The following is a 12733-nucleotide window of genomic DNA, read 5'->3' on the forward strand; positions in this document are numbered from 1 at the left end:
TATCTCAGCCTGTATGTTTTAAAGGGCAGTAAGCGTTTTTGGTGAAATTAACGAGGTAATGCACTGGGACCAGATTAGAGCACGCACTAGTCCCCCCCTGCAGGCCCTCACCCTGGAGGAGACTGCGAAAGTGGACTCACCTTCCTCTGCCCAACACACAAGAGTGGACACAGGAAATGGGAAGATGTACTTCCGGAGCAGCGCAGATCACAAGCATCACACCACACCCAGGGAGTACAGTCTAATATTGATCCCCCAGCCCCCGTGTGCTGTGTGAACCTGATGGAGCCCAGTGCTACCAGGAAACTGAATGCTAATTTTCATTCACTTTTAATTAAGTTAAATGTAAATCACATGGACTAGGAGGACAAACTCACAACTTAGGACAACTTACAGAGGAACTCCCAGACAGCAACATGGATTGACACTAGCTCATAAGGACTCTTCCCCTAGGTTCCAATATAGGTGACAAAATGAGGTTGCTTTCTTTGCTTGGGACTGGTACCCTGACTTTTGGTAACAGCATCAGACCTGTGTCTGTACCCACATCCCCACATCCCACACTCATCAAGTGAGTCTGCTCTAGAAGACAGCACTCACTAGTGTGTGGACACTCTTCTTTCCCTGTTTACTCTAATGTGCACTGTTAAAAGAGGAACGGATGCTTCAGAAAACTGCTTCAACATTGTGTGTGAACTACAGGGGACAAAAGGGCTGAGCAGCACCACCCAGCAGGTAGGGTGTGTGTGTGTGTGTGTGTGTGTGTGTGTGTGTGTGTGTGTGTGTGTGTGTGTGTGTGTGTGTGTGTGTGTGAGAGTGAGAGTGAGAGAGAGAGAGAGAGAGAGAGAGAGAGAGAACACAGGAGGAGGAGGAGCTATGGTGCTGGCTTTATTTCTTGAAGTTGAGAGGACTGAAGGACATGGGGACGTGGGGCTTCCAGTGAGAGCTGCTCTTTCAGAGCAGACCAGCTTTGTTTTGTTCCTTCTCCAGATGATTCCAAAATAAAACTGGAAGTTTCCAGAACCTTTTCAATAAAAGTTGAATCTTTCATCAACTGACTAGGCCCAGGGCAGACTGTTTTTGTTAGACCATTTTGGGGGGGCAATTTCTTGATCATTGCTTTTTTCCTGTTGTCTTGTAAAGCTCCAGAGTTCAGAGTTGGGCAGAGCAGACATCTTCATGGCTGTGACACAGCTAGGCAGAGGGGACCGACCATTCACTTTAGCCAGATCCACTTGTCACCCACCTCGGCATTGTACCCAGGGTTGTACTTGCGGCCTGGCAGCTGTGGAGGGAGGGCATTAAAACACTGTTGAGTAAAGACCACCTTCCCAACCCCAGAGCCAGTCAGGTACTGCCCATCAGTACCCAGGGGAGCAGCCCAGCGCAGCGATCCCCTGCAGCACAGCAGCCTTGCGTGTCCAGGACAGAGACCCAGATGAGGCAAACCCTAGCATCCTCCCTGACGTCAATAAGGGAGGGAGGGACAAGACACAGCAGTGGCATTCAGCGAGAACTGGCAGAGGGACTGGGCCTAGGAAGTGCCTTGTTCTGAAGCCCTGCCTGCCTGCTTGACTACTGCGAGTGGTGAGTCCACTGCCATTCCATCTACAGAGCAAGAATGTGTATTTGTCCCCAGTTCTGAGCCTGAGTCTACCCACTCCAGCCCGAGAGTCGACCTGTGCTGCCGAGCCCTGCTGTTTCCAGCCCCCACCCCCGCATGCTGCTTCCCCTTTGTATGTACTTAGGATAAACTCCCAGAAACAGAACTGCTTGCGGAAGCAAAACAGTCTGAAGAGCAGGTGTAGACAGCACCCTCTGCATGGGTCTAACTTGACAGTGGGGAAGCTGGTCTGGATTACTGTGCTGAGGCTTAGGCATGGGAGCTGACTCAGCACCTCCTCTCCTTAAAAATCTAACCATGCTCTTGGTCTCCTAGGGCTCCCGCACACCAGGATGAGCAAAGTGGCTGCACTTCGAGCCTACCCCACTGACTGTTCTTGCAAACAAGGCACCACTCCCATGTACTTGTATACAAGGTGGCTATGGTGGCTTCACCAAGGTCCAGTTGGGAGCTTGACAGGCAGTGGCAAGTGTCATCTTGTGTATCCCAAGTGAAGCTGCTGGGTTCTGGATTTAAGTAACAAGAAGAAATGGGGTTCTGAGAGTTGTCAAAGGTACCTCCTCTACATGCCAGTCAGCTGAGTGGACACCTCAGTCTCAAAACAGCCAGTGTAGAGAAGTCCTCCCCTCACCATGTGCTAGACACGGTGGCCTCCAGGCCCTGGGTTCCAGTACTGGGGCCTGACAATTGAGAGCCGCCAGACTAACCACCATCAAGTGAGGACAGCTCCCCAGCAGGGTATGCTGCTGCAGCCGGGCTCTCCCCTCCAAGCAGAGCATTTAGAAACTGGAAGCTGAGCCCCACCTGACCTCAACAGGCCAAAGGGTACGCAGCTGAGGGAGGGACACAGGCAGAGAAAGAGCTCCAGATTTGTCACAGGGCCACTGTCTTCAGCTGAAGACAATGCCCAGGCAGCACAGATGATGTCCCGCAAGGCTGGACAAAGCCCCCAGAAGCCGTGAGCAGGATGAATCCAGGGCTACTCACTGCAGGCAGCGGGTCAGACAGGTTCAGAGAACAAGAGAGATCTCAGGCCACACCGGCTCCCAAAACAAGCTATGCGTGTTCGAAAACTGTAACAGGGTTAATGCTGATGTACAAGTCACTGCACTCCAGCCAGAAAACTTCTAACACTTGTCTCAGAATAGAACAAAATCTAGCATTCCAAACCATAAAACTCCCAGTGCACTGCAGCCAGTGATGCACTTCCAGACACGTGCAAGTGGAAAATGTGACCCTCAACCAGCGGGAAATCAGGCTGACTCAGAAATGACGAGGACGATGGATTGGAAACGGGCCGTTAAAGCATCTGGTAGGAAAGTGCTCGCTATGTTCTGGGAACAAAATGACAGATGACAGAAGTAAGGGAGAACTGGAAAACAGAAAGGCAGAAGTCCAAGTTTAAAAATAAGATTCCTGAAGTACAATTCTGTTGGATGGGTGTGGGGGTCAAGCCAATGTGCTATGCTGGGCTGCTGCTGTGGGATTCTGAAGGGCCTGTCCTCGGATTCACTATCCTGCTCATGGCAGGCTACACCTTCCCTGTCAACAGCTGGGCGTGAAGGAGCAGTACCATATAGAAACAGATGCCCGAGACCCCTAAGAACACCAGCTAAACCTTTTCCAAATGCTTTCAAAGGTACAGACAGCACACTGGGAAACTCAGAAAACCTCTGCAAGCTATAAAGACAACCACACAGAGGCAAATCACAACAAAACCCTACAAACAAGCACTAAAGGGCTGCAGACAATCCTCAGAGTCCTGGGGCACCAGAACCAAAGACAAGAGCTGACTAGACTTCCCATCAGAAACAACACAAGCACAAGGCACAGAGAACCTCCCATGTATCGTACAGTCAAGCTGCAGTCTTGTATCAAGTGAAAACACCTCTCAGATTGAGTTGAAATAAGTTTTTAGCTAGCCAGCCCAAGGAATTTGTCACTGTCAGATCTGTACTGTAAAAACTGTTTAAATTAGTCAGGCAAAACCAGGGTCCAAACAAAGGTATGGAATGCACCCAAAATGACAGTCCAGGAAGAAGGAAGTAAAAGCCATTTCCAAATCTCCTTAAAAAGCAATAGTTTACTATACAATGGTTTCTAGAAGCAACATTATAGCCATGCAGGAGACCCCCATTCTCTTTCTTTTTAAAATGTATGTTTTCTAATTGAATTACAAAATCAGAGGTCTTGATTTTTTTTTTTTTTTCATAAACCCATTGCTTTTGTTAACTCTCCTATCCCACACCCTTATCTTCCCTACCCTGGCTGAAGCGAACCCACAGCCAGCATCAGCCCTTTCTACTTTCCTATCACCTATGTTCAACCAGACACCCTCATTTAAGGTGTCCCCTGATGACTCCTTTTGGCTCCTTCTACATATGCTCCAAGTTAAGCACACAGATCTAAAGGGTCTAAGCTGGATCTGCATATGAAAGAGGGTGTGGCATTTGTCTTCTGGCCCTGGGTCATCTCATTCGGGAAACAGACAGACACAGACACACAGACACAGACACACAGACACACACTCACACTTAACTTCTAGTTTTATCCATATACCTGCAACTTCCATTTCTCTTTACAGCTGAGTACAATTCCCTTTTGTATATACAACATTGTTTTTAGCTACTCATCTGTTGCCAAGACATTCTGGCTGACTCACTTCCTGGCTATTGTGAAAAGAGCAGCAATGAACACTGATGGGCCAGGGTCTCTGTAGGAGGATATAATGTCCTTTGAGTCTATGCCGGGGGGTGGGGGGCGGTGGGGGGGTGTGAGGGTGGGGTGGGGGGGTGGTAATAGCTGGGTCACATGGTAGGCCCATGTGTTGTTTTTTATGGAACCTTCACACTCTTTTCCATAGTGATGTACCAGTCCATACGCCCACCAACAGTGAATGAGAGATCTTCTCTCCCCATAACCTCAACAGCATCTGCTGTCATCTGACTTCTGGATAACAGCCATTCTGACCGGGATGAGATGGAATTTCAAAGCTGTCTCAGTTTGCATTCCCCTGATGGCTAAATTATGTTGAATACTTTCTTAAGTATTTATTAGCCATTAATATTTCTTATTTTGAGAATTTTCTCTTCCCATTTCCAAAGCCCATTTTTAAATTGAACTGTTTTCTTGAAGTTCTGGGTTTTTCGTTCTTTGTACAATCTGTTAGTCCTGTCAGATGTGCAGTTGCCAGATATTTTCTACTATTCCATAGGCTGCCTAAACAAAAATCCCAGTGCCGGATGCCAAATCTCTCCTTATAAGCTATTGGTCATGGAGGGCCCAATATGGGTTCTCAGCATTCTTGGTCACCTGTAGCCAGTCTTTCTCTGTCCTGCTTACGCTTGCTCCTAACTAGTTCTTATAACTTACGTTAACTCATATTTTAAATCTTCATTCTTTTATGAAGACGGGTTACTTTTACTCTACAAAAGCCAGTGTTGCCTCCTCTGTGTCTGGTTGGCTGCTCTGCCTTTCTTCTTACCAGAGCTCTCCCTGTCCAGAAGTCCTGCCTATATCTCCTGTCTAGCTATTGGCCACTCAGCTCTTTATTAAACGAATCACAGTGACACACCTTCACATAGTATAAAGGAATATTCCACAACAGATACCCACCAGAACTAAAAGGTAAGACACCGTGTGCCTTGGTTGCAAGATACAAAGAAAGCAAGCTGGAACCTGGCTAATTGTTTCTTCCCTGCCAGGTAGCTTTCCTAGTGCCGACTTAAGGGTGAGAAAAGGCATCAGTGGTCTTACCCAGGTGTGAACCCTACAAAATATAAAGCCACCTTGTGAGACAAGATGGGTCCACTAGTGCAATAGCGGCATTACCATTATGGGTAACTAACAACTCTTGGATTAGATTTGAGGCCTGCTCCACAGGAGGGAATTAATGTCTGGTACTATAAACCTTTGCTCTCAAACTCAAACTCATGGTTGGGAACCACTGTCTTGGGGGGAACTTACCACTGTTGTGTGATGTGACACCAAGCTGCCTTCTAAATACTTAAGACTACACACATAGATAAATGCTACTTGACTCACTCAGAGAATTGTCTCTGTGAGCGAGTGACAGTGAACGCAGAGTCATAGCTGCTCAGGTGCTAAGAAGGGATGGCTGAGTGCTCATCCCACTATACACCTTCTCTCAGGCTTAGTTAGACAACACCATGGAAGAGGGAACAGAAAGAATGTAAAAGTGGGAAGAAAGGAGAAAGGGCTACAAAATACCGTCTTTGAAGTATGACACAGCCACTGTAAACATGTTCTCACTCCAGCTGTGGCTGCCTGCACTGCACTTGTATGAGAGGAGGTAAACCACACACCAGGGAAGGACTCATGGACCCTACAGTCCCTGTTGAACTACTGACAGATTCTGGAAGTTCCTGTCTTCAGGAGTCTACCCAACTGTGATAGTTCCAAATCCATGGTCCCACAGACACCATTGTTAAAATCAGTGAGACCCACACCACCTGACCAAGCCCCTCTGAAGGCAGCTGCTAACAGAGATGTCAAGGACTTTGCTAGGGACAAACTGCTCTGCATGCAGAAGCCATGTATGCAGAGATAACCGCCAGCTGGGGAGCCAGCCAGACCTGTGGAATCATACTGAATTAAGTGGATGAAGTACTGGTAAACACACATGCAGAGGAGAGGCTGGGTTTTACTGTATGTTTAGAGCTATTGTTGGGTGCCAAACCAAAGAAGGCAGACTTGTGATAATTAATCTGAATTGGGAATGACCTAGAAGACAAGAAAGCACACCTCTGGGTGTGCCTATGATTCCAGAGACAAGGAGAGCACAAAGGTTCTGATCCGTGAGTAGACTGATGCCTGGGTAGATGTTTGGGGGGTGGTAGAAAGTAGGAGTTGGGACCCAGCTGGAAAAAGTGACGTCCATGGGAAAGTCCTTGGAAGTGTGGCTCCTTCCTTAGTTTATTTAACTGCTGTATCAGTTGCTGATCCCTCTGTCTTCCTTGCCAGGATGGACTGCCACCCAGGAAACTCACAGGAAAATGAGTAATTCTTCCCTAATTGATTTTTGTTAAGTGTTTTGTTGCAGCTACAAAACCAGCAACTAAGTCTTCTGAAATGAGCAGGGGTAGTCTCAAGCATGGCCCCAGGGGAACAGCTGGGTCTCTGTGTAGTGTGGCCTGGGACCCAGCCCTACTCCTCTTTCTGTCCCCTGCCCCAGTCTCTTGAACTTCCTCTTCCTGTTTCCACTGCACTTATTCTTTTCCTATCAATTCACAAAAAGTCTTGGTCTTTAATGACAAAACCAAGTAACAAACTAATAAAATACTGGCCAGCCAGTTCCCACACTTGGCTGAAACTTTTTCTCAAGGTTCACCTGAGAACCCAAGCAGTCATCAAAGCAGCATCCTGAGTGCCCCTCCTTATTGTGGGATATTTATACACTGTGTGAAGGTGTATTGCTGAGATTGGTGTAATAAAAGCTGAATGGCCAATAGCTAGGTAGGAGATACAGGCGGGATTTCAGGTGAGGGAAAGGAAGAGGAGGAATCCAGGCACAGGAAGATTCCAGGAGACAGAAAGAGGAAACAGGAGGTACAAGAAGGAAGAGAGGGAATGCCACAGGGCAGAATGTAGATTAATGTAAATGGGTTAATTTACATTATAAGAGCTAGTTAGGAACAAGCCTAAGCTATAGGCTGAGCTGTCTTAAGTCTCCATGTTGCTATTTGTGAGCTGGCAACCTAAAGAAAAGCCCAACTACACCTCCTTGACCTTCCCACAGTACCCAAGGTGCATAGCTCCTGTTCCACCTCCTTATACTCAGCCAGAGCGCACTCTCTCACGGCCTCCCTCCTCTCCTGATGTGAAGGGTCTTGACACTGCAGTCTGAAGTGCTTGGTTGGACTCACTACCTTGCTGGTGGCACTCCTACGCATCCCAGGAGTGGGGTGAGGGCAGTGTTGGCTCCCAGACAGCAATGACAGTAGTGCTTGCCAGTGCAGTGCAAGCAGATCACTAAGTCAGAGTTGTGTGAGGTTTGAGCACAGTGGCTGGAAGACAGTTCTGCTGCCAGAGTAACACCTTCATGAAAGCCACAGATTTCCAGACTGTCAACAGCTAGGTAGGAAACAGACAGAGGGGCCTTCGTGCATTCATCTCTGACTCACCCATAATGAAACTTCCAGAGGGAAATCTTGTGATAACTGTTGCTGTCTTTAATAGCAAAGTAAATTCTGTCTCTAAGAAGAAAGTCATTATTACTTATTACCATGCTTCATTTCAACCCATTGTTAATAAAAGCAACTTAGTTCCCCTTAAAAGACAAACAAAGCCAACATTCCTCTTAATGGTCACACAGTTCTCAGTCATCAAAGAGGAAGCCTGAGGAACACATGGTACTTCTGGAACAGACAGCGACTCTGCAGGGGAAAGACACGAGGCAATCAAGGTTAAGGCCAACCAGTGGCCATGCTGACCATTCACCTTGACCTTTACCACCTCACCAAAGTGCACCTGAGACTGTACTGCAGATTCCTTAAACTGTGACTAGGAACAAGGAACACACGCATTACTGCTGAGAGAAGCCTGCAGAGCACTAGCGTCTGTGCCATGAATTCTGGATGGGGTCCTGGCTCAGAAGGACAGAGTGAAAAGCTGGGAGACCATGATGACACTTCAGTTGGCACTCAGTGTCCATGCCTCATATGACCTGAAAGCTGGTGACATCACAGCCATCATACATATGATATACATACATATACATATATACGTATGCATATGTGTTTTTTAAAAACTAAATTTATTTTTAAAGATACTCAGAAATAGATTTCTCCAATCATTTGTTTGAAATCTTCAACATTTCTAACATTTAATTAAATCTGCATGTCCAATGCCATAGACTCTATTTGATATTCAGCATTTGTCTTATTGCTATTGTGGTAAAACACCTTGACGAAAGCAACTTGGGGAGCAAAGAGTTTATTTCATCTTACGGTTGGGAGTCCATCACCCCAGGGTCGGGGCAGGAACTCAAGGCCTAGGGGCAAAAACTGAGGCACAGGAAATGGGAGGAATGCTGCTTCCTGGCTTGCTGCACATGGCTCAATCAGTCTACTTTATTATACTACCCAGGACCACCTGCCCAGGGGTAGTACCACCCACAGTGAGCTAGGCCTTTCCATATTAATCATCAATCAAGAAAATGCTCACAGGCTTGCCCCAAGATTTTCAATTAAGGTTTCCTCTCCCCAAACCTTGTATCAAGTTGACAAGACACCACCCAGCAGAGTATCAGAACACAGAAAGCCATAAAAACACAAGGACAGTGATGGTGTCAAGACCACCATACAACCACCTATCTATGTCTAGCTTTTGGACGACTAGCTGGCTCAGACCAACTCTGCCCTCCCGTAGTACAAGCAGAGGCAGATGGCGGGCACATAAAGTCCTTCATTTACAGGGATCCAGCAAGGAAGGGGCTGTGTCTTAGGGTGTCAGGACAAAGACCAAAGGGGTCTTACAGTCACCACATCAGCCTCCTGGGGTCTCCTTGACTCTCATGAGCAGCAGCAGCAGCAGCAGTAAGGCACTGAACACAGCTTCTAGAAGCAGTGCACATGGTAGGGATGAGACCTACAAGGAGCACCCCTGCTAAACATGCTCTCTCAAGCCAGACAAGCTGTAAACACAACAGACCTCACGGAACCACACACAGCCCAGCCATCAGCGTGGTCTTAGAATGGATTCTGGTGGTCTGCCTTCACTTTACTGCTGACCAGGCAACTGTGCAGTGCATCTCCGTGTGGGTGAGTAGCACTGTCAAAGTCCCAAACTACCTTTACATTCTTAATCAAATACAAACAAAGAGGGCAAGTAACAGTCACCATGAGAGAAAACGTGAGATAAAACACAGGAAGCACCTGCCAGGCTGCAGAGACAAAAGGATCAAAAGCCGCAGTGAGCCCCGCAGTGCAGCAGACACCCCACAACAGACACAGCAGTCATCAGATTATTTGATTTGAGATTGTTTCAGAAAATTGTATAGCAAAAATAATTTTGCAAAGTTGAAATGAAAGTGTAAACTCTAGAAACAACAAAAAAGGTGATGATTAAAACTGAAAGCTCAATGCTAAGAACAGCAGCTGGAAAGAGGATCCATCAATAGCCTGGAAGATGGCAGAAGAACACTGAGGCATACTGAGAATGGCCGTGAGAAGACGGCAGAACCCTAGCACATGGGCACAGTGGGAGAATGCAGAGAGCAGAGGACTGACACTGACTGTGGAAACCAGCTACAGGGACACAGGGCTTCACAAACGTCAAGGCAAGTGAGGACGAAGGTACATGGCCTGGCCCCCAGGCTCACACACCCTTGGCAAAGCTAAGACTACATCAGGAACCAGAGAAAACATAGACCCCATAGAGAAACAAGAACCATTCCACAGAAACAGCAAACTGCTTTTTAGAACACAAAGCCAGAATCCTAAGGTGCTCAAGTCTGGATTGGCTGAAAGAAATCAAGCTGGCAGTTCAGAATTCTCTGCCCCATGCAAATTATTCCTCAAGAACGATCCTAAGTGGAAGCAGAGCCATGAAAGGATGTGAGCCACAGCGGGGTTAAGTGTCGGGTGCTGCAGATCTATCTGGAGTCAGTACTATCTCTACGGTCCCCATCATGACTCAAGGGACTTCAAATGTACAGAGAATTAAGACACACAGTCACAACAACCCCCAGGAGGAGTTGGGCAAACAGCAGTTTGTGATGTCACATAGCCTGCAACTGGAAAACTACTGCTATCAGACACAAATATAACCAAGATGACCACTTTAATTGCCAGTGATTATTAGCAGAGGGAAATAAATAAGCCAGAAAAAAACTTATTTCCCAAAAGATAAAACAGAGAGCAAAAACCTACAATAGGTCAGAAAACACTGTGCACTCTTCCCATTCCACGATGCTGCTTGGTGCAGGCTACTAATCCTGTTAGGCCTCAGATCCCTGGCTGAATGGCTGGAAATGACTCTTCACACCAATGGAGGAACAAAGGCTTGTGAGGAAGATGTGTAAACAGAGAAAGGTGTGATTGGAGTCCGCTGCCTCCACTGTCTTCTCTGCCATCCTTGCTGCACTGTACAGCTTGGTTGGAGGACACTGTAGAAATGTAAGCCCAATGATTTAGAGATGCACTGTGGGGAGTAAGGTGACAGCAGATAGCAGATATAGCTGTGAAGAACTGGAGAGACCAGCTAAAGAATGGAGGACATGTGTCCATCAAGATAAGCACTGAGCAAGGGCCCTGGGTCTGGTGCACGTTTGAGGACGCACTGCTTCATGACTGGCAGTGAGCAACAGCAGGAGATCCATCTTCACAGAGGAGGCTTACTTAGTACCCCAGACTCTGCCCCCAGGACCAGGGCTCACCTGTTTGAAGCTGTTGTAGATCCGGGTACCCTGGTGCGGTCCAACTGTGATTTCTGGGAGGTAGATGGGAATGGTTGTGTAATTCAGCACGTCCATCTTATCCTGAACCCTGAAAAGTAAGACAAACATGGATTACACAAGCCATCAAAGTACGTACCTCTAGGCAAATATTATCTTTGACTCTTCAAGTATTCATATTAAAAAAACCCAAAAAACCCTAACATAGGGGTTGAAGAGATGGCTCAGTGGTTAAAAGCACTGGCTGCTCTTCCAGAGGACCCAGGTTCAATTCCCAGTACCAACATGTCAGCTCACAATTGTCTGTCACTCCAGTTCCAGGTGATCTGACTCCCTCACACAGACAGACATGCAGGCAAAACAACAATGCATATTAAATAAAAATAAGTAAATCTTTAAAAGAACAAAACAACAATAAAAACCTAAGACAAATGCTGCTCAGAAGCAGGTATCTCTGAAGCAGCACCTCTCTCAAAGATCCCCGGGGCTGTGTAGTAGTCACTGCTGAAACAGCTCCACAAGTGAGGGAGCTCTGTGAGGCCCTGGCACCTTCAGAGTCTGGGAACTGGGGAGATGGAGAATGTGTTCTTCACAAGAGCAGATGGTAGGTCACTATGCTGTGCACACTATGCCTCATTAAAAATATGTAATGTTAATAGCAATGGAGAGGCAGGCCGCACTTATCAGCAGTCAGCTTCATTTCTGGTACTGGTAATACCAACTGTGAGCTTGTCCTTGCTTTACCATTTCCCTCTGCTGATGTGAGAATGTTTAACTGTTGTTACAGCTCATTCACTTTGAGGCTGGTCTCAAAATAACCACTATGCTTGAGGAGACAAACTTTTATTTTTTTAGGAAGAAGCATTAAAGCTGGGCCCAGTCATGTAGGCTTAAAACATTGAATACTTGAAATCCTTGTACTTGGGAAGCTAAGACAACTGCCACATGTTTGAGTCCAGTCAGAGTTACCTGGTGAGACAACTGACTGAGGGGAAAAGACACTAACTCTTTTCTTAAAGGCTCAAGAAACAAAGTAATTATTTTCAACAGATACTTAGCCATATCTAAGTTGTAAAGGCAACAGAGGGCATTTCTTCTCTGCAATTTCCAAGTGGAGATTTTGTACTGTATCTGGCTCCCGGTAGCCAGACCTTGTAAGAAGCATCCAGGCTCACCATGCAAACCTGCAAGCAGCCAGGACCCCACAAGACTAGGACAACTCAAGAGGAATGCAAGGCACATAGATCTATGGGTCATGCCTCCATAGGAAACCACAGAGAAACAAGGGCTGTGGCAGACTAAGCTTCATGGACAGCAGACAGCAGCAAAGCATGGCCTGCTGTCCTAGCACAAGGGCATTACTCCCACAGTTAATGATTCAGTGGCCCAAATCCACCCCAAACAGCAGCTGTCAAGGTAACCCTTCCTGCCTATCCTTCCATGTGGTTTGCACTTGTTTAGGTAAATGGCCATACTTGACACAGTCAAAGATTAAGATTGCTTTTCTTAGCTTTTATATCCACTTGTTTTCATCTGCCAAAAAAACATGAAAACATTTAAAAACAATTCAAGCTTGCAAACAGTAAAGTCTACAAGGACACAAAGTAGCTGTGTTCTGTAAGCTTGCTTTGTTTAGCTGTTGGATAAAACCCTACAGTACCAAAGCCCATCTTCAGCATTGCCTTCTAGCATCC

At 46.7% G+C, this 12733-nt stretch overlaps 1 protein-coding gene across 2 annotated transcripts in view; it reads right to left on the bottom strand.

Moving 5' to 3' along the window:
• Positions 1 to 865: 865 nt before the first annotated feature.
• The window catches only part of Ndufa10 (NADH:ubiquinone oxidoreductase subunit A10), a 33077-nt gene continuing 21209 nt past the window's right edge, over positions 866 to 12733 (bottom strand). The window contains exons 9-10 of one of the 2 annotated variants that reach the window (XM_027397624.2): positions 11022 to 11130; positions 866 to 1285 (exon numbers count right to left, since the gene is read on the bottom strand). In XM_027397624.2, the coding sequence (XP_027253425.1) occupies positions 1217 to 1285; positions 11022 to 11130 (178 nt within the window). In that variant the 3' untranslated portion in view covers positions 866 to 1216. Of the gene's footprint in view, positions 1286 to 10568; positions 10752 to 11021; positions 11131 to 12733 lie in introns of those variants that run through there. The other variant, XM_027397623.2, reaches the window with a different exon arrangement.

This window comes from Cricetulus griseus, chromosome 2 (genome assembly GCF_003668045.3).
Source record: "Cricetulus griseus strain 17A/GY chromosome 2, alternate assembly CriGri-PICRH-1.0, whole genome shotgun sequence".
NCBI classification, from domain to species: domain Eukaryota; kingdom Metazoa; phylum Chordata; class Mammalia; order Rodentia; family Cricetidae; genus Cricetulus; species Cricetulus griseus.